Raw genomic sequence first — 21,831 nt, forward strand, 5'->3', positions numbered from 1 at the left:
GTTCAAGGACAGCCTGATCTACAGAGGGAGTTCCAGGACACCCAGGGCTACAAAGAGAAGCCCCATCTTAGGAAGGAAGGAAGGAAGGAAGGAAGGAAGGAAGGAAGGAAGGAAGGAAGGAAGGGAGAGAGGGGGGGGGAAAGAAAGGAAAGAAGGAAGGGAGAAAGGGAGAAAGAATGAGAGGGGGATAGAGGGAGGAAGAAAGAAAGAAAAAATATAGGAAGTAAAAAAGGAGAAAGAGAAAGAAAGAAAGAAAGAAAGAGAGAAAGAAAGAAAGAAAGAGAGAAAGAAAGAAAGAAAGAAAGAAAGAAAGAAAGAAAGGAAGAAAGGAAGGAAGGAAGAAAGACTGTTTCAATGACAAAACAAGTAGGCTTAGCTGTGATTGAACAAATGTGTGTGACGTGTTTAGACGTCACTGCTTAGCTGTGATTGAACAAATGTGTGTGACGTGTTTAGACGTCACTGCTTAGCTGTGATTGAACAAATGTGTGTGACGTGTTTAGACGTCACTGCTTAGCTGTGATTGAACAAATGTGTGTGACGTGTTTAGACGTCACTGCTTAGCTGTGATTGAACAAATGTGTGTGACGTGTTTAGACGTCACTGCTTAGCTGTGATTGAACAAATGTGTGTGACGTGTTTAGACGTCACTGCTTAGCTGTGATTGAACAAATGTGTGTGACGTGTTTAGACGTCACTGCTTAGCTGTGATTGAACAAATGTGTGTGACGTGTTTAGACGTCACTGCTTAGCTGTGATTGAACAAATGTGTGTGACGTGTTTAGACGTCACTTACTCTAGAAGTCATTCCAGATGTGTTTCTGACATAAGCGCAGCAGTACCCTTTTGCTTTTTGTCTGTCCATCTGCCCTCAGTTCTGGGCATCGAACCCAGGACTTTGCATACTTGAGGCAGGTACTCTACCATACTCCTTGCCCCTAGCTCTGAGGGAAACCGTGTATACATGTTTTTCCCAGACAGACCTGAAATATCTTAGAAGGATGGAGCAGAAGAAGGGAAAAGGAAGGCCATGATTATCTAGCCTTTATAGACCACATGTGACTAGGGGAGGGAATATTAAGACAAGAGGCCATGTTTGCTACAAGGAGACAGTGATAATCTCAAGAACTCTCCATGATGGGCTGGAGAGATGGCTTAGTGGTCAAGAGCACTTGTTGCTAATGCAGAGAGTCTGGGTTCGATTCTCAGCACCCACACTGCAGCTAACAACCGTATGCAGCTCTGAGTCCAGGGGACTCAACATTGTTTTCCTCGCCTCCTTCAATACCAGGCTCACAAGTGGTGCTGGCATGCACACTGGCAAGATTCACAAATTCATAAAATAAAGATTTTCTCTGAGTGGAGAACAGCTTTCCAAATATGATCCAAGTTAGACTTTCAAAGCAGAGTGACTTTGCTCATTTTGGACACCTGAGACTGCAGAATTCATTTTTCTCTGTTAGAGACGGTTTTCTCATCGTTTCTAGGAAAGACATTTCCCCCTCTTCCAGGCTACCTGATACTAGTCTATATCACTGTAGTTTTCTTTTTGTTGTCATTAAAAAAAAAAGTCTTAAAAACTAAAAGAACTCAATCAGACTTGTTTAATTAAAAACTAGAAGGAGTGTACAGTTACAGCTGGGGTGAGTCACTTGGGACTTTTTTAAGTGTCTAATAGGAAGAAAGTTCATAAACTCATTGTAGATCAAAGTACAGAACCAACTGCATTCTTTGCCTCCAGGAGACCCAGCCTGCATTCATTAAGGATGGTGTGGAAGATCATGGGGCCACTGCAAGCATGCAACCTTCTCCTAGTGATTGTATCTTTGCCACAGGGAAGGACAAGTAAGTTAATATACTCTATGACCTCTTCTTAGGTTAAAAAATTAATGATTTATGGACATTGGAAACAGCCTTAAGTACCCATTTGGAATGGTTACCCAATACAACGAATGGTTCACGGTATAGGAATCAGAAAACATTTTAAAAAGCGGGGGGGTGGTAAAATAACACTGTTTTATGGTTCTGATTGTCTAAGAGAATGAAGTGTGCCATTGTCTCTAGAGCTGTAGTCAGAATTTTCTTGAATTTTAATATATTTCAGGTACCAATTTCAAGAGAGGTAATCCTCTGTTTATTTGAACTCGTCAGCTACAGCACAATATCGGCCTTAAAGAGGCTTTAAGGCCTCCCTCACATTTTAATATACTTATTCATGGTAAAACAAATTAGGCCAAAGGCTGTAGCTGTAGTTTGGTAGTAAAGTGAATGCTTAAAGGCTCCAGGTTCCATCAGAAACACCAGAAAACAAAACGAGGGGGCTGGGCTGCGGGCTTAGCCGGTATCTTCAGCATGCATTGTAAAAGCTGGCAAGGCTCTGTGTTTGTGTAGCCCCAGCACTGGGGGGTGGACACTGGTGGAGACTGAGAACTCACTGGCCAGCAGAGCTGAAGTGGAAGGCTCTACCTCAAGGCAATAAGGTGCCAAGATAGAGGGTGTCCCCTGGAGTCCTCCGGCCTTTGCATGAGTGTGTACAGTTGCAGGCACTGGCACACTTACATTCAAGTTAGAGGCTGTGCAAACATTTGGGAGGACAGCCTAGCAGCAGCCAAAGCTCCATCTTTTGTTATCTGCTTCTGAACCAGGAAAATAAAAATGGAAACTCAGGAGTATGTTACAATGTAATGATAACAAACTTATTAAAAATCAGAGCAAAAAGGCAAAACCAAAAATAAATAAATAAAATAAACAAACAAACCTGTGGGGCATGGGGGTGAATGTGAATGCTTTTAATCCCAGCATTCAGGAGACAGAGGCAGGGGGATCTCTGTGACTTTGAGGCCAGCCTGGTCTACATAGCAAATTCCAAAGCAACCAGGGGCACGTGGTGAGACCCTGCCTCCAAAAACAAACAACAGCCAGGCAGTTGTGGCACACGCATTTAGTCCCAGTACTTGGGAGTCAGAGGCAGGTGGATCTCAGTGAGTTTGAGCCTGGTCTACAGAGCAAGTTCCAGGACAGCCAGGGCTGTTACACAGAAAAACTGTGTCTCAAAAAACTAAAAAAACAAACCAAACAAAAAACCAAAAACAAACAAAAAAACCCAAACAACAAAAGATATTTTACACCCCACAAAATCTTGTCTACCTCATGAATCATAATCATTTAAAAAATTTTAAATTTTGCTCTACTGTCCAAATTTAAAACATGAGAAATGCAAGAAGAGATTCATCCATATTCCTATCACTTAACAAAAAAGGTATTTTAAGTCAGTTTTTGTCCATATACATATTCAATTTTGATGCTTGTGGTAATTATTAGAGATGGAATTTGTATTCTACCTTTGAACTTAGGTTTTAAATACTTTTCCATTTTGCTAGTCTTTTTCAGGTCCTTGCTTTCCTCCTCCACCCCCCCGCCCCAATCAAAGCAAACACATCAACCTGGTCATTCTCCACATCTTACCTATATTTACCAGTTCTAGTCTATAAAAATGCTTGGTATTTTCCCAAGGCTTTTCTTAATGAGAACCCCATTTTTTTTCTATCAGCTCATTCTGGAATTGTTTTGTACACACTGTTTCTAACTTGGTGGTTGTGAAACTTCACTGTGCATTTGAACCACCCAGGAAACCAGGTTGTACTCCTGTCAAGCAATCAGACGGCCAGGAGCTTAGCATTAGAATGTAAAAGGTCACTAGGTGGTTTTAATGTGCAGCAAAATTTGGTGGTCATAATTTTTTACCGTTTTTCTCACTTTAGCTAATAATACATTATGCCATGCTCTCACACAGGTAATACTAGCACTTGGCAAGCTGGGGCAGGAGGATCTTCAGTTTGAGAACAGCTCATCAACCAAACAACCAAACAAAAAGCATTATGTGTAACTCCTTGTAAAATCATGTCGATTGATATAATTGCTTTTCATTGTTGACTGTATATTTTATTGCACTGATGCAGCATAATTCATTTAACCAGTCCTCTGCTGGTGGACATCTAGGTTAGACATTTGCCTACCTTAATTGTTTTTCCCCCTATATCCGCAGGTTCTGTTATAACTGTAAACGGCAGAACTGAGAACTATGTCCTGGACACCCCATCTGGTGTCCAAGCCTCTCTGGAATGCGCAGTTCAAAACCACACCAGCGATGAAGAACTTCTCTGGTACCGAGGAGATGGAATAGTAGATCTGAAAACTGGAAATAAAATCAACAGCAGCTCTGTCTGTGTCTCTCCCATCAGAGAAGACGATGATGGAGTTCGCTTTACCTGCAAGCTACAGAGCGATCAGTCGGTGTCGGTCTCCGTGGTGCTGAATGTTACTTGTGAGTGGAGGGAAAAGAAGCTGCCAGTCTTGGGCGTCTGCATTTTAAGTGACAACTGAAGTCCCAATCTTGATTTGGCTACACTGTTCAATTCATGTCCCCATATGAAACATCAGAATGCCTCAATTTTCCCATCCCCTCGAGAATACCAAGTATCTGCCAGTAACATTGAGCATTCTACACCCATCCTCCTACACGTGTGTCTCTCATCTCACAATGTTGCCCAGGCTAGCTTCAGATTTATGAGCTCAAGTGATTGGTCTATCTCAGTCTTTCAAAGTCAGCCACTGTACCTGGCTTATTCAACTAAAAATGAGGATATTCACCCTTTCATGCATTTAACGACTATTCATGTTTCTTCTCTGTGAGATGTCTGCCATGCCTTATAATTATGTTTCTATTTGGGTATTTTTACCTTTTATTCATTAATTTGTATCAGCAACAGGGCCCGGTGGTACAAGGCCACATACTGCTGGCACTGGTGTGAAGCCTGAGGCAGGAGGATTGTCAGTTAAAGGCCAGCCTGGGCTACCTGGAAAGAACTTATCTTAAAAACAGCAACAATAACAAAAACAGTAGGGATTCAGGAAGTGACTAGGCTGCAAGTCAAAGAGAATGTTTTAGCTTTATTTGAGACGTGATTTTTCTTAAAGGGCCAGTGTCCCTGAAAAGAGGACTTGTATAAACTTTTATTAACATTAAATAATTTAAAGGAATGGTTAATAGGATGTCTCCACAATTGGAACTGTTGTGCTGGCCGTCATGTTTTCTACTCCAGCAGCTTCCTGTGTGTCTGAACACCACACACCACCCTTGTTGGAAATGGATACAGAATTCAAGCTCATTCCAATGAGCAACAAAATGTCATTCTTCTGCGAAAGTTATTAATAACGCAGCCCATTCAGGGTCTAATTATTCAGTGTGGAGATGAGACAAGCTCCTTTTCCCTCCTTCTCCAGGTTTACCTCCTTCCTTACTGCCCACTCTAGCTGTTTATTAATTTCCGGAACATCTGCCAATAAACACAAGGGGCGTAGATGAGAAGGGAAACGTGGCTTAGTCGTTTCTCCTCCTGGACATGGGGGAGGGGGAGGGTTGGAATCATTGATGAAGAGGAATGTGTCCGACTATCCCTGGTTACAATACAACTGTGGAGGACGTAAGAGGAGAGGCATGGGGATTTATAAAGCTTCCATAGAGGCAAGATTTACCACACTTAGAAGACTTCCTGAGGCAGGACCTTCTTTGTAGAGGGCCACGGGGCCGATGCAAATTTGTGGCCCAGGCAAATGTAGTCAGACAAAATACAAAACCCGAGGGTGTGAAAAGCTTTCCAAACTGCCACCACATTTGTAATAGTGGTCAGCATGCTACCGGCTTCTCCACAGGCATTGTCGCAATTAATCTTCACAGTGCAGAAAGATATCAGCATCCCAGTCACAGGCATTGTCGCAATCAATCTTCACAGTGCAGAAAGGTCAGCATCCAGTCGTTGCTTCTATTTTTTAAAAGAGGAAACGGAAACTTTAACAGTTGAGTAGCTGTCTCAGAGTCACAACAGAGGGCGTGTGTGGAATTGGGGCTAGTTACCTTGCTTGTTTTTAGTGTTGTGCTGTTTTAGCCAACCCTTGTACAAATTGGATTAGTATAATACGCTCAGAGAGCAAGGACTGTTTTTGAAAGAGGGTTCCACTATGTTGCCCTGGCCAACCTGAAATTTGCTATGTAAACCAGGCTGTTCTAAAGCTTATAGAGACCTGCCTGTTTCTACCTCCCAAGTGCTGGGACTAAAGGTGTGTGCCACCATGCCCAGCTATTATTATATATATATTATGTTCCTTATCTTATACAGGTTTAGGTGTATCTCTTTTTAGGAAAAATCTTTACATTTAAATCATTTTATTTTATTACTATATGTGTGTGACTATTTTACCTGCATGCATGTCTGTGTACTGTATGTGCCTAGTACCCACAGAAGCCAGAAGAAGCCGTTAGATGCCTGGAACTGGAGTTAGAGGCAGTTGCGAGCTGCCCTGGGAGCCACAGAAATTGAACCTGGGACCTCTGGAAGAGCAGCTAGTACTCTAAACCACTGAGCACCTCTCCAGCCCCTCATGTTCTATCTTTATAGCCTCCAAGTCCTATGAAGTTAGAACTGAATGTTCGTCATTTACTTTCATGTCCCTGGTTACTGCCTGTGGAGTGTACATTTTTGTCTAAGGGGTGAATATACTCTGAGAAAGATGGAAAGGAGATCTTGAATTGTTGACCCTGAACTAACTACTGTTCATTTCTAACTAATCTTGAATGCTTGAGTCTTACAGTCCCTCCTCATCTAAGTGGAGATGACTTCCAAACTGTGGAGGAAGACAGCGATGTAAGCTTGGTTTGCAACGTGAAATCCAACCCCCAAGCTCAAATGGAGTGGCGTAAAGACAACAACGTCCTGGTTTTAGAGAAAGGCCGTCACCAAATCCAAGAGACAAGTGAGTCTTTTCAGTTGTCAATCACCAAAGTCAAGAAATCCGACAATGGAACCTACAGCTGTATTGCTAGCTCAATTCTCAAAGTGGAGACCATGGACTTCCACCTGGTTGTTACAGGTAATTCTTCTTAATTGCTCAGCATGATGCATAAGTCAGAAGACGGGCTTGGTAAATATTATCAGGGCTAACCACTAGTGGTGACAGTTATGCTTTGTAGCTAAGATTTTCATTGGAAAATTATCCCCATCCAGGAGAATTTTCCTTAGGAATTCTAGTCTGAGTCAGGTTTGGTACCATAAGCCTATAATCTCAGCTATACAGAAGGCTAGGGGAGGAAGGTTGTGAGTTCAAGTCCTGCCTTGGTAACTTAGTGAGATCATGTCCAGAATAAAAAAGTAAAAAGGGCTAGAGGCTGGGGCTATAGCTCTGTGGTGCTTTCCTTGTGTGCAGGAGGTCTTGAGTTTGATCCTGGACACTGAGAAGGGCTGGGATAGCTCAGAGGTACAGTATTTGCTCTAAATAGAAAAAAATCTAAGCCTGATGTGGTGGCACACGCCTTTAATGCCAACAACTTAGGAGGCAGAGGCAGGCAGATCTCTGTGAGTTCAGGGCCAGCCTGGTCTACAAAGCGAGTTCCAGGACAGCCAGGGTTGTACAGTGAGACCTTATCCAAAAAAAAAAAAAAGTTTTTATATAGAAGAATATGCTCACTCCATATAGACCTCTGACTTTTGAGCAGAGATTCTGGGACCAAGGTAGAAAGCAATTCTGGTGTAACTTGTCGAAGAAACATCTGCATCTTCCCTTCAGCGTCGATGTGGAGGAACTAGCCATTTGGGTTCACAGCCTGTAATAGAAGATAATTCACAAATGTACAAAAGAAAAATATTGAAAAGATTTTTAAAAGAAAAGATCTTTGAAATCACTCGTAATTCTTGACTTCTGTCCTGTTACCTGATCAGCGGAGGGAGTGGGGAAACAAGGTTAACCACAGAGCCTTCTCCCTCAGCATTGTGTTCTCTTCGCTCAAGCTCATCCTCCTGTGATCACGGAGAACCAGTGAGATTTGGAGTGTTCGCCTGATATTTTATTCCCTTTTGAAAGATTTCATTTTGCTTTACACGTGTGTTTGCCTGAATGCATATGCGTGCCCTGTAGGCATGAGTCTCCTTGGGCTTCTTGCTCAGACAAAAAGGAAATTGAAAAGCCCAATGCCACAAAAGTACACCATTCCTTCATGCACCTTTGCTCTTGGGCGGGTATCAGGGAGCGGGGAAACAAGCTGAGGCTCCTGCATCCTGCTAGAACATTCTCCACTGTACCTATTCATTGTCAGCCTTGCCATTTCCCAGGAAACAAACCAACCTCCTTGCCAAATCCTGCTTGACTGGACTGTCACCAGACATCAGCAGTTTCTTTCCTCCCCACACTAGGGAGCCAAGGATACAAAGTCAGTGGCCAATGAGGAGGGGGAGTGGCTATTGGTTGACTGCCCCATCACTGTGGTTACTGGGTTTTTCAGTAATTTGTCCTGCAGAGAAAAACAGTCTGCCTCAGGGCTACGTGATTAAAACCAACTGCTACAACAAAACCCTACCAAAGAGCCTGTGTCCAAAGGGCAGAAGCAATGGAAGGGACACCACCTTGACGCTTGTGACTTTTTTTTAAACTTCACCCAGAACCTTAACAAAAATATGGTACAGGGAGCCACATGTGGTTCTATTCTAATTAACTTTAAGACCACACTCGGAGACTGAGTGATTATAGCATCCCTCTTGGTTAGAAAGAAAGCATAATTGCTCTATGACCATGTTTTTTTTAAAAAAAAAACATCACGCGGCTTCTGTGGCAATCAGCAAATTGCCTTTTAGGTGGGCAGAAACTTGTTTTGGATGGAGGTCTGCCAAACTAGCTTGTTTTCTTATTTCTTTTTTCTTTTTTTGCTTCCCAGGCTGCCCGTTTGCCTTCTAGAGCGCATGTGCTCTGCTCTGCTCCTGGTGCTCCCTGGGGCTTGATGCCAGATCCCCCACAGGCTCGCCCCTGCTCTGCGGGGCGGTTTCTAAAGCACAGCAAGACGCTGGGGATGGCATGAAGCCCTTCACCAGCACAAGAATTAGCCCACGTGTTAAAAACTATTTTACCAGAATGGTCCGAGGGAGAGGACCACCAAAACAGGACAAAGGGAGGAGTTCAGGCAGTTAGACGCCTGTGTCAGAGTCACTTCTAACAGGAACTTAAAGTGCAAGGGGAGCCAGTAGGTCAGTTGGTTTGTTTCAGCTAAGGTTTGTGGAAGAAAAGTTGTGACATGTGGCTTCACAGCTTTCAGTTTGGTGAAAGATATTTCCTATCTGCGACAGCACTCTGATTTCTTCTCCTGGTCACCTGGCCTTCCCTTCCTCTCTGTCCCGATATGATAGCCTTCCTTGGTGTGTGAGTGGAGGTCTCCAGTAAGGTAAAGACTGCAGTGTATCCCAGAGTTGATTAATGCAGAGCTGGGGTTTTCTAGAAGGCTCTTCAGGCCACCCTCTACAGAGGGTTGACCCTACCCACACCTTCATGAGAGTAATTTTGGGGGAAGAGCTAGGAGTGGGCAGAAGTGAAAGACACTCTGGAGCTGAGGGTGTAACTCAGTGGTAGAATTTCTGCTTAGCATGTGTTAGGCCCTGGGTTCTAGCCCTAGTATTCCCACACACACACAAAAAAAATGAGGAATATTTAATCCATTTACCCCCCCTCCCCGCTCCCCTCTGCAGTTATTCTGAGCAGGAACTGAATATAATTGGAAGAAAACATTTAAAAGATACTTGGTTGGGCCAGTAAGATAGCTCAGTGGGTACCCACTGCCAAGCCTGACAACCTGACTTCTGCCCCTGCGTCCCACATGGTAAAGGGAGAGAACTACCTCCCACAAGCCATCCTGTGAACCCCACACATCTACACACAAGTGAATAAGTGTAACACAAATAAGTAAACTTAACGTTTGAGTGAGTTTTGTCTCCAAGCTGTCCTGGCTGCCGCAGCCTCTTCACTGTCCTTCCTCGTCATTTAGAGAACTGTGGAAATCTTTTCCAAGGTTGGGAAGGCTGATGCCTGAAATTCTACTGCCTGACAGACACCAAGCAGCCACTCTCTATGTGTCTTGTCTGCCTGGGGCACTAGCACAGTACGGACGGACGGACGGACGGACCACTGTGCACGCTGCTCCTTGGGCCCAGCCATGTCTCCCATCTGTCTTAGCCTAGGGAGCCCTTTCCGCCTTCTTGTTCTCCCAGCCTCCTTCCCTCTGTCTTCTTCTGAGAGTCCTCCTAAAATCCTTTGTGCTTTTGAAAAGGTCTTGACTTCAATTTGCTTCTGCTTTATGTGGCAAAAATAAATAAAGGAAAATAAAGAAAGCACAAAATGAACTGGACGGTCACTCGGGGTAGGGTATTCACATTTCAGAAACTCCCTTCACAAAGGAGTGGGCTCAGAATATCCCCAGGCCATTTGTTAATTCTGTCATTTTGGGTGAATAATCTAACATGTCAAAGACCCCTATTCCTCATCTTTTGGGGTTGTTGCAAAGATTTTTATTTTGGTTTTTCGAGACAGGGTTTCTCTGTAGCTTTGGTGCCCATCCCGGAACTAGCTCTTGTAGACCAGGCTGGCCTCGAACTCACAGAGATCCGCCTGCCTCTGCCTCCCGAGTGCTGGGATTAAAGGCGTGCACCACCACCGCCCGGCTGTTGCAAAGATTTAATTAAAAGAGTGGTGTGTGTAAATATAAGGGACCATGCTCCTCTTATAAACATGTAAGTTAGAAGTTGGTGGCTCTTCCCTGTGTTTGCTTTCCCAACAGACAAAGTTCCAGCCATCCCAGTAGAGGCAATCATTGCTGCTTGTGTCGTGATCTTCCTGACTTTGGGTTTTGGGCTGCTTGCTAGGAGAAAAAGAATAATGAAGGTACCTAAGTATTCTAAGTTACTGGGGTGAAAATTCATCTAAGAGGCCAGGGCTATGGTTCTAGCAGAGACTGTGACACACATGCGCAAGGCTCCAGCATCTATCCTGTGTGGAGCTTTACAAGAAGAGAAGTACATGTGGACAAGCTGGGGTGGAAATGCCTATGGTATCACGGGCGGGGGCTTTGGAGTTTGTTTCTCTTCCTTTTAAATTTCTCCTGCTGTCTTCCCAGTTCTGGAGAGGTAGGAAGCAGAAAAGCCCCAATCAATAACTTCCCCTTTCATTGTTGCTATGGTGCCCCTGGTACAATAAATAAACCCGGGGAGGAACAGATGCCTGCATTCTCTGCTCCTGAATACAACCACATGCTCTGTAGCTGTGGGCTGGAGTTTGAGCCGTCCAACGGTTGGCATTGCTGTTTACTGTGGTTCAGAATATATGTGCATGCTTAGGTGAATGCCATGCATTTGACTCTGCCAGATCACTCAGGGCCAAAGAGGGCACACATGTGGCAGGAAACCTTTAAAGAGAGACAGAACGCCCTAGGATGAATTCATCAGTCAGCAAGCCATTCTTCATGCAACAGTAACTAGATCTGATTCAGGGCAACAGTGTTTCCCAAGAGGAATTTGCCCCACCCTCTATTCCAATCCAAAACATTTTTCCAAAGAAAGAAAGGGAAGGAGGGAGGGAGGGAGGGAAGAAGAGAGAATAAGAGAGATGGTTTAGCAAGTAAGGGTACTTGCGGCCAAGCCTGACTATCTGAGTTTAATTCCCAGAGCCCACATGAGGAACAGAAACCTACAGGTTGTCTTCTGTCCTCCGTATATGCACTATGGTATGGTATTTCCTCACCATGTATGTGTACACACACACACATACACAAAGATTTTTTTAATATAATGAAATGAAATGAAAACCTAACTGTGAATTTAGAAACATTTTGATTAAGATCAATAAAATCATTCATTAAAATCTATCCACATGGTCAAAGAGACCAGTGCTCACTGGTCTTGTAGTTCCGCAGCACCCATTGCCGTGACAATACATTTAAAATGTTCACTCCTGACCTTAGAAAAGGATGCAAACTCACACACCTGTGCTTGCCTTGTAGCTCTGCGTGAAAGAGAAAAACAAGAATTCAGAGACAGCTCTGTAAGTACTCTGGCAGGGTGGGGGGTGAGAGTGGGGGATGGGGGGCAGGGTGGGGGTGGGAGTGGCGGGGCAGTAGGCTCCACCTCATCAGCCCATTCCAGGCATCCTTCTCCAGAGACTGGAGGTGCTGGAAGGTGGAGGGGTTCAGAGGAGAATAGACGGTGGGGGAAACCTACCTCCACTTCAGAGGAAGGGTTGGGAAGGTTGCCTAGGGCAGGAACACCTCGGGGCTTTCTGCCTACTCTCTAAGCAGGTTTGGCCAAGGCTTGTGCAACTGCATTGCCACACAAGCAACTGAGGGAGCTTGTCCAGGTAGGAGTCACTGCTGCCCTCTGTTCACACAGCAAGGCCAGGGCACTTGGCCCCATCCTCCATGCTGTTACCTCTTGTTCGCATGTGGCAAGTGGGCAGTGGGGAACAAACCAAGGCGCTCCGCCTGAGAGGATGGACTTCGTTTTGATTTTTTTCCCTTATTCCTACAATCGTGGTTCGAATTAATTTCTTGCTTCATTTCAGATGAGAAAGTTGAGCCCCCACCTAACACATGAAGAGTTTGCATCAGGACCACCTCAATTTGTGTATCGTCAACTGTATTTATTGCTGCTTTTAAATTCCCTCGGGTCCAATTGTCAGAGGTTGAGAAGAAGCATTTAATTAATTACTGAGCAGTAGTTGTTAGGACTAATTCAAGCTACTGATGGAGCTATTTTATGCAAGAGGTTTTAAAATGAAGATTCTGTTTAAGCCCTCTCCTTAAGAATATGTTAATTAATTGTGATTTATTCCTAATAGATTGGTAGCCATTTACTATCTGACTTATTTTTCTAGATAAGAGACTAACTGACATTGGGGTTTTCCAAATCAATGCATTAGCCAAAAAAAAAAGAAAGAAAGAAGATCAAAGTAGAGAACACCATTAGGATGACGTTCCTGGGTTGCCAGGGAACACATGAAATTGTAAATTATCTCCTGCTTTCAGTGTCCTCTCCTTGATGTCTTAGGACTAAAGATGTCCGGATCTAATTTCAAATGGAATAAATTTAGTATCATGAAATTTTCAGCATATGTCCTTGTTTTCCTTATCTCAACACGGCTGACGCTGTCATAAAACTGTTGTGAGGCCTGGAATGTGCAAAGGGCAGGGCGGCCCTCTGTCTGCTCTCCCGCGGTCGTTTGCACAGCTCTTTCTGTGCTCCTTAGGACTCAGCCTATGCTCCAGCTGTACTATCGCTCAGCTCAGTTACTCCCTCCACTTTCATTCTTTTCCTTCCTGTTTTTTTTTTCCTCATAAGAATTTTCTGCTCCTCTCCCATACAACTGGAGTGAGCTGGGCAAGAGACGGCACTGGCCAGAACCATCTTTAGTATTTTTATAGCAATCCACTTCTAACTTGAAAGAAATTTCTTTTCTGCTTTGTTCCTTTGCGTTTTTTAAGTCCTTGACCTTAACTCTAGTGCTCTTTACATCCCAGACAAGAAATGGAGCCTCTCCCCTCTTCAGAATGTGTTTAGTGTAATAAATATACCAAAAAAGGGAGGAGGAGAGGGATGGGTGGGTGGAGAGATGATCTGGCTTCATGCAGGATTTCTCCAAGTAGAATCTGGAAGCCCTGGTAAGATGCTACAAGGATAAAGTAGGAGGACTGGGATAAGTTGGAATGCTTGGGTGATTAGATAGGAGCTTAGAATGTATGGAGACGGAACAGATCTCAGGCAGTGAGTGCTTGAGGCAGTTTGGTTGAGAAGGAAAAGGAAGTACAAATGTTCTTATAGAAATGGAGGCAAAGGCAGGAGAGCTGACTCTGGTCTTGACTGTGCTGTCTTGGGCAGTCCTTTTCTCTCCCTGGGCATTTGGAAAACAAGGAGGCTGGATTGGGAGAGCTTTACTACATTTTCATTAGCTTGGCAATTCTGATTCCCACATGCTTTAGGTAAATGTGGGGAAGAGCTGACGAGGTCTGGAAAGGTAATGCCTTTGCCCCACATAGCAAAATTATGAATCACAATACGTTCTAGGACACATAGCAATCCTTGAGAATTGCAGGTCATCGGGAGAGAGTTTCTTCACCCGTGTACAGAACAGTGACCTTGCACACGGGCACCAAGACAGTGGCCTACACACACACAGCGATGTCATAAATGGGCACTGTATTTCATTTGCCTTTCTCTTCAGAGAAGACAGAGTCAGCAGTAATACTGTCTCCTGTTAAAGTCACGGTCAGCCTGCCTAGGCCATGAAACTACAGGCTTCAGGAGCCCTGTCTCTTCCCCAGGGCTGTCTCCGCCACTCTGAGATAAGCAGAATCTTGACACTTGGACTTCTAGTTTTGACTTGAGATCAAGTTCGGGTGGAACAGACAGAGGCAGTTGCTCCTTTCTGTCTTTCCATTAACGCAGACACCTTGTATTGTTATTTTTCTTCTTTTTGAGCTTCATTCTTTTTCTTAAGGATTTTATTATTTTTAATGTGTCATGCATGCGTGTATGTGTGTGTGTGTGTGTGTGTGTGTGTGAGAGAGAGAGAGAGAGAGAGAGAGAGAGAGAGAGAGAGAGAGAGAGAGAGAAAATGCAATGCACATGGAGGCCAGCAAAGGGCATCAGATCCCCTGGAGCTGGCATTACAAATGGTTGTGAGCCACCTAACATAGGTCTTGGGAATTGAACTTAGGTCTTCTATAAGAGCATTTGTGCCCTTAACTGATGAAACAGCTCTCCAGCCCCCCCCCCCATTTGTCCCCAATGCTGAGGATTGAACCCAGGACAAGTGTTCTACCAGTAACCTATACCCTTTATCCCACCATGTTTTTTTGCCAGAATTAATATATCAAGCAAATTCTACTTATTGTAGTAATCTCTCCTCTGAACTTTAGAAACATTTATCAATGATATTTACTTGTTAGTCTGAATTTGCATTAGGGTAATTCAATTACCTATTCGATATAGTTCCACCTAAAAGCAAAGAAAATAGTACTTTATTTATTTAAATTCTACAGTCTTTTAGAGGTTGACAATGTGAGCCAGGGGTAGTAGAAAATGCCTATATTCCAGTCCTTGAGACATGAAAGCAGGAGTATTAGGAGTTCAAGGTTCACTTCAACCACATAGCAAGTTTGAGGGTAGCCTGGGCTAGATGAGACCCTGTGTCAAATAACAACTACCAAACCCCAAAAGGAATAGTGTTGGGGAATGGAGATGGGAAACATTATGATAAAATATACTGTATAAAATTTTCAAAGAATTAAAAAATTAAAAATAAAAGGAGCAGCAAAAATACCCAATATAGCCAGACAGTGGTGGTGCATGCCTTTAGTCCCAGCACTTGGGAGACAGAGGTAGGTGGATTTCTTTCTTTTTTTTTTTAAAGATTTATTTGTGTTATCTATCTACATGTACACCTTTATGACAGAAGAGAGCATAGATCCCACTATAGATGGTTTTGAGCCACCATGTGGTTGCTGGGAATTGAACTCAGAACCCCTGGAAGAGCAGCCAGTGACCTTAACCACTGAGCCATCTCTCCAGTCCGAGGCAGGTGGATTTCTGTGGTGGGTTCGAGGCCAGCCTGGTCTACAAGAGCCAGTTACAGGTCAGGCACCAAAGCTACACAGAGAAACCCTGTCTCAAAAAACATGTGTGTGTGTGTGTGTGTGTATGTATACACACACATATGTGTATATATATATATTTACATATATATATCTCCAATATAATCATTAGTGCCTGGCTGAATAGTTGAAGATGGCTTCCCCTCCCTGCCAGTTTTCCCCCTTCAGTCGCCCCTATTATGGAGTGGCAAGGACTGTATGTTAGAAGTTAACTTTTTTTTTTTTTTTTTTTTTTTTTTTTTTTTTTTTTTTTTTTGGTTTTTTCGAGACAGGGTTTCTCTGTGGCTTTGGAGCCTGTCCTGGAACTAGCTCTTGTAGACCAGGCTGGTCTCGAACTCACAGAGATCCGCCTGCCTCTGCCTCCCGAGTGCTGGGATTAAAGGCGTGCGCCACCACCGCCCGGCAGAAGTTAACTTTGACCTCTGGAGAGAGAATTGATTCTTTAAAAGAAGTCAGAAATGTGTATTTGTATGTCTGAGTCTCCATATTTAATTTGTTTTGTTGTTTGTTTGCTTTGATCCTTAATATCTAGGAGTGGATGTGTTCTCTCCTGCTAACAGAGCCGTTTCCTGAAAGAGATCCTAACCTGGCGTTGATGTGGGCTTTCACCAACTCACTTAGGTTCCTGTCACAAAGCTCTCGTACCAAATGCAGAAATGCTAGGTAGAATGTATCAGAGGATAGAAAATTACGCTATACTGTGCTGGGGACTTGATCTGAATGATGTTTGTAGTCTTAGACACAGCCCTGTGAAACGGTCGTGACTGTCCCAGTGTTAAGAGGCCCCAAATCAATCTCAGTACAAAAAAAAAAAAAAGTGAGGATGCTTGGGCTCAGAACGCTTGCTAACTAAAGAAAGTGACTAAGCTGGGATTCACACCCAGGCTGGTCTAAAGCTTGGGCACTGGAGTGGGGACCATGTCACAGAGGGGAAAAAGACAACAGCAGAAAACTACACCTCCCATTTTACCGAGAATGCCATCGGGATGTGTCCTGGGTGACTTGCCGAGAATTTCTAAGCAAAGGTAATTTACAGTCATCTCGGTCATGATGCCTTTCTGTGAGATAGGCTGCCATATCGGAACTGTTGGGGGAGAATTGCTGCCTTAGGTATTCTGTGCCCTCCCGGTGACAATCAAGTGTCTCCTGCACCTGTACAGAGGTGGGTGTTGGAATCTCCACAGGTGTGGAAATGGAGGCTATGACTTGCTTAGTCACGCAAGTGGCACGAGCTGGGCGTCTAAAGCAGAGCAGCTTGCTCCGTGGTGCAAAGATGAGGACGAAGGCCTGTGAGTCATCCAGAGCCTCCTGCCCTTTTGGGGGGCTGAGGACTGTGGCAAAGATACTTCCCGAGTGTCTCCGTGCTCACCATGTTTCCTGTCTGTCCATCTACATGACTTCTAGTCAAGGGCTTAGAGAGAGAATTGAATAGGACCACTTCTGGGCATAGCAAAGCAGAATGGGTTTTTTAGGCTCTGTCCCCAGATTTGGCCGCTGTGGCAAGAGGTCAGGACACCTGCCACCTTGAGGTTCTTAGTAACCTTCCGGGACCAGAGCTTCCTGTTCATGTGCAAATGAGAACTAGGTCTCTGTGTTAAGCCACCAGACTGGGAAGGTATTTGCTGTTGTTACTGTACACAAATTAACCTCTGACTAACACAGGTATTTCCATCCCAATAAGAACTCAAGAGGGGTAGTGTAGCTCTGTGGTGGAGCACTTCTTAGGATGTGTGAGGACCTGGGTTCAATCTCCAGCAACGAAGCAAATCAAAGCAGTGCATCAAATAAAAAAATAGTTTAATTAAAATAATGTTTAATTCCAAGGCAAGTTTCTTTTTAATTTTTCAAATTATATTTATTTATTGTGTTGGGAGGTAGCTTGCTTATATCAGAGGACAACTTACAAGGATCAATTCTCCTTTTTTACCATGCAGTCCCAAGGATCAAACTCAGGTCATCAGGCATGGTGGCAAGTGTCCTTAACCTCTGGGTCATCTTGCCAACCCAAGGACAGTTTTCTTAATAAGCCCATGTCTCCTATCCCCATGGACTCTGAGTCATAGAAAGTGCTGACTGACCTGCCACAAAATCATGTTTATCTCCTTGAGCAGTTTTATGTCTATTAGGAACACATCTTTGAGGGGACGGGGCAGCAATAATGTGAGCCCAACTAAAATCAAGCCACTTGTCTCAGTTTATGAAAAACAAAGGTCCTTTGTGCCAGGGACCACAGAGGACATGCTCTCCCCGCGAAGCACAGGTATCTCAGCAAGAGAGTTTATCCTGACAGCGTCAAGGTGGGTGTGTAGCCGACATGCGGCACGGGTTGCTTGCACTTCCACCGTGCCGTCAAACATGTTCTCAGAGCAGTTTCTACACATACGCGTACAGCTCGGGTCGGGGTCGGATTCCGAAAGTGTTGCTGTGGAACTCATGACTTACTGCTGGCCTTTATTTCTTCTGATGCTCTCAGCAAATGGTAGCCCCTGTTTAAATAAATTAGGAAGGGCCTTCACATTTTCATGTTACCTTGTAATTTATAAAACATCTTACATTTCACATCTGTTTTTTGCAGGGGAGGGGTTGCTTGTTTGTTTGTTTGCTTGCTTTTGACTCACATAGCTACTCTGGTAGGTAATGCTGGCATTATTTATGATTGGAGATACTAAAGCTCAGAAAGGTTAAGTGATCTGTTCAAGGCCACACAGCTAGGAAGGAGGGCCAGTCCATTCTATCACTGCCTTTTTTGGCCCTAAATACCACAATTATTCTTGGTTTTACAGGATGCTCAGCTCTTTGGCAAGTTGACAGGAGGAATGAAGACAGACAGTAAAAATTTTGACTATGACACATAAGCACCAATTGTTCCATTTGGTGTCGTTAGGTTTTTAAGGGTCCACGATAAGATTAAGAGAATTTTGGATCTCAACCACAATGTTCCATCTGTCCACAAATCATCCAGGGGCAGTCTGCATATTTATTTCATATAGACAACAGAAACCTCAGTTCACATCTGCCTCCTACATCAAGAATGAACATCTAAGCCGGGCGGTGATGGCTCACGTTTTTAATCCTAACACTTGGGAGGCAGAGGCAGGCAGACCTCTGTGAGTTCGAGGTCAGCCTGTCAAGAGCTACAGGCTCCAAAGCTACAGTGAAACCCTGTCTTGAAAAACCAGAAAAAAAAAATGACCATCTATAAGGTACTTCCTATATCGCAGATATATAAGGAAACACCCAGAATCGACGATTTTAACATCAAATAGAAAAACAGATGCGGACAGACAGGGAGCGCAGAATGAGAGAAAGGGAGAAGCGCTATGGAAAGATTTCAAGTCCCGGGACCAGGCTCCGCCCATTCACCCAGAGAAAGGGAGCCCTGAAGGGAGTGAGAAGAGGAATACGCCCCCTAGCGGGTACTGGGGTCCTTCAAGGTTCTTAAAGTGTGAATAGATCATGAACTGAAGCTGAGTCTTGTGTTCAAGGATTTGCTGTAAAGGGAACACAGGTGGTGTAGGTCAATAGAGTGCTTGTCTAGTACCTGGGTTTGGTCCAGCCTGTGGGGCTACTGGAGGGTGATGGGACCTTTAAGATGTGCCGTCTAGTGGGCGGTCTTAGGTCAGTGGGGGTATTCCTCAAAGGGAATTGTGGGACTCTTCCTTTTTAGCAATCGTGGAAGGAAGCAAGCGCTCCGTCGCAATTTCCTTTCTACACAGCCATCAACCTAAAACAACAGGATGCAACGGCCACAGACTGAAACTTCGGAACTGTGAGCTGATATGAATCGTTTTCTAGTTGAGATCTCACTTATTCTGTCACAGTGGTGGAAAGCTGACTTACACCCCTGGGTTTTGGAATCTTGTCCTTAGGGAAGGCACAGCTCCTCCTGGAGCTTTGGTCAGGTTAGTTACTGAAGTGAGCAGCCAGGTTCCCGTGGTTTCATGCTGCGCCGTTATGCTCAGCCAACAATGCTCATGGGAACGCTGTAGCTGCCAGACAGACATTCATGACGTATAGTTCATGAGCAGATGCTTTGAAAAGCTGGAGGCTCATCCTGACTGCACCACACAGAATCATTCATCTCTGATAGATTCAGAATGGACGGACCATTCAGGAATATTCTCTGTTCAGTCCCATGAGGCCCCGTATTACACGATTTAAAAAGTATATATTTAGCAATAATGATTCTTGGCTTTGCCACCTTGGATGTCATTTTTGCGAACTGCATGTTCTTTCCAAAGCAAAGTGTCAGTCCCAAGCAGGGCATTTCTCTTGTGGGTCTGATGGGCAGCTCAAGGGCATTGTTAAACACTTCCATCAAAGAGAGCATAAACTTTGTTGCTGCTGAGGCACCATAACCTTGAGTTCCAGAAATGATTTTATAGTTATGGGACTTCATAAAATGGCTTGATAACGAAACTTGGCTCACACGGAAGTCACCAGGCTGAAGGACTTTGTTCCAATTGGTGATGTGAGTTGCGTTTGTTTTTAAGGAAATCCCGACCGACTTATTCCAGCTTTGCCTTTCTGCTAAATTGACAGTTTCTTCTGATCACTGCAAAGGTGGGGAGGATGCTTTTTGATCTCACAGTCACATTTAACTGACGCCTCTGCTGTGTGTTCCTTGTGTGAACACTGACTGGCCATCCTTATTTTCCACCTATATCAGATGAATGGGAAAACTTCACAGCTTCGCACGCATGCCTAAGCTTTGTGATAGCAGTGTTCTGTCTGACCGGTCGTCAAAGCTTGGAGAAGCAGCATCCGGAAACCTAAACTATTCAGGGTGCCCTACATCTTGACTTACAGGCAGCAGGAAGTGGTCTGACTCACAGGTGAGTCGAGATGTAGGAATCTCAGCTCCTCCATGTCTGTCTGCCTGTGTGCCGCCGCCATGCTCCCAGCCTCCAGGCTTTCTGCCATGATAACAGACTAAACCTCTGAAACTCTAAGCCTCCACCTCAGTTAAATGTTTTCCTTTATAAGAGTTGCCATGGTCATGGTGTCTCTTCATGGCGATAGAAACCCTAACTAAGACGTGGGAACAGTGACAAACCCACTTCTGGCATAGGGTTGTTAATGGGAAATAAATGACCACAGACTACTGAGCAAAGCCTGTGACATAGTTGGTGTAGGAATCATTTTACTCATGATATTTTGTGTTTAATAGGAACATCCCTTTTTAGAAGAGGAAACGGACTGTACACACCTCTAAATGGTAAAGCCAGATTGAGTGGATTTCAAACATTGGCTTTTTTTTTTTTTTTATCTCTATGCTTCTTTCCTTCTGGTACTGTTCTGTGAGACAGACCTTTTCCCTGTAGCCCAGCCCTCAAACTTTGTGATTCTCCTGCTTCAGTTCCTGAGGGATGGAATTACAGGCATGTACCACCATGGTGCTGCCTGCATTCCTTAAGAAATCTGGCTCTCACCATGTGACCACCGACTCAGGGACTTGGACTTGCTGGGCGATCACTCACCACTGAGAGGCATCTCCAGGTTTTTAAATTAAGGGGTTTTAGGAAATTCTTTTTTTTTAAGATTTATTTATTATGTATATATACAGTGTTCTGCCTCACATATGCCTGCAAGCCAGAAGAGGACACCAGCTCTCACTACAGATGGTTGTGAGCCACCCTGTGGGTGCTGGGAATTCAATTAGGACCTCTAGAGGAGCAGTCAGTGGTCTTAACCCCTGAGCCATCTCTCCAAGCCACTTACTTTTCTTTTCTGTTTTTTTTTTTTAGTCCTAAAAAGAGAAACTTATTTTTCCTTCCCTTTCAGGGTGAGGTACTGCCAAATCTTTCTTGGTTTTCGTTTGGGCTACAAACACAGTTTCACTTCTATCTGATGAATCATCCTTTTGTAGAACAAAGAAAAGAGAAACTGAAGTGAGAAGGCAAGCCAGACATCACAGGGGAAATAGCAGAATGGCGTGCGCTGGGAAGTGTGGGACCCAGCCACCCTCTCCTGTGAGCTTTATTTAGTAACGTTTTCACCTTTTGTCCCAAGAAAGGAAGAAAACAGCAACATGGTTATTGCTCTGGGAGATTTATTTGCTTTAGAGAGCATCCACTTCAGAATCAAAGGAAGAATTAAAACCCTGGCTCCTGCAGCCAAGCAAAGCCAGTCCAGCAGCATTCCTGAAAGGGAACAAAGACTATGGTCTCCAGTGGATCTGAGTTATTGTTTTCCCACAGACAAAACTCTCCGGTTTTAGTATCTGTGATTTGCCCTTCTTTTCTTCTTATCTTCAGTCCAACTTTTCTGTATTTCAATAAAATTTCTGTCTTGGTGACTGTAGGTGAGATGTGTAAGAG

General features: G+C 44.1%; 1 protein-coding gene across 1 annotated transcript in view; it reads left to right on the forward strand.

The window, feature by feature from the left end:
* Tmigd1 (transmembrane and immunoglobulin domain containing 1) overlaps nucleotides 1-11,911 on the forward strand; it is a 53,024-nt gene extending 41,113 nt beyond the window's left edge. Inside the window, exons 2-6 of the mRNA XM_057776220.1 lie at nucleotides 1,742-1,845; nucleotides 4,046-4,324; nucleotides 6,649-6,927; nucleotides 10,649-10,752; nucleotides 11,867-11,911. Of these exons, the coding sequence (XP_057632203.1) occupies nucleotides 1,742-1,845; nucleotides 4,046-4,324; nucleotides 6,649-6,927; nucleotides 10,649-10,752; nucleotides 11,867-11,911 (811 nt within the window). The remainder of the gene's footprint in view (nucleotides 1-1,741; nucleotides 1,846-4,045; nucleotides 4,325-6,648; nucleotides 6,928-10,648; nucleotides 10,753-11,866) is intronic.
* The last annotated feature ends 9,920 nt before the right edge of the window (nucleotides 11,912-21,831 follow it).

The sequence above is a fragment of the Chionomys nivalis genome, chromosome 7 (assembly GCF_950005125.1).
Source record: "Chionomys nivalis chromosome 7, mChiNiv1.1, whole genome shotgun sequence".
NCBI classification, from domain to species: Eukaryota; Metazoa; Chordata; class Mammalia; order Rodentia; family Cricetidae; genus Chionomys; species Chionomys nivalis.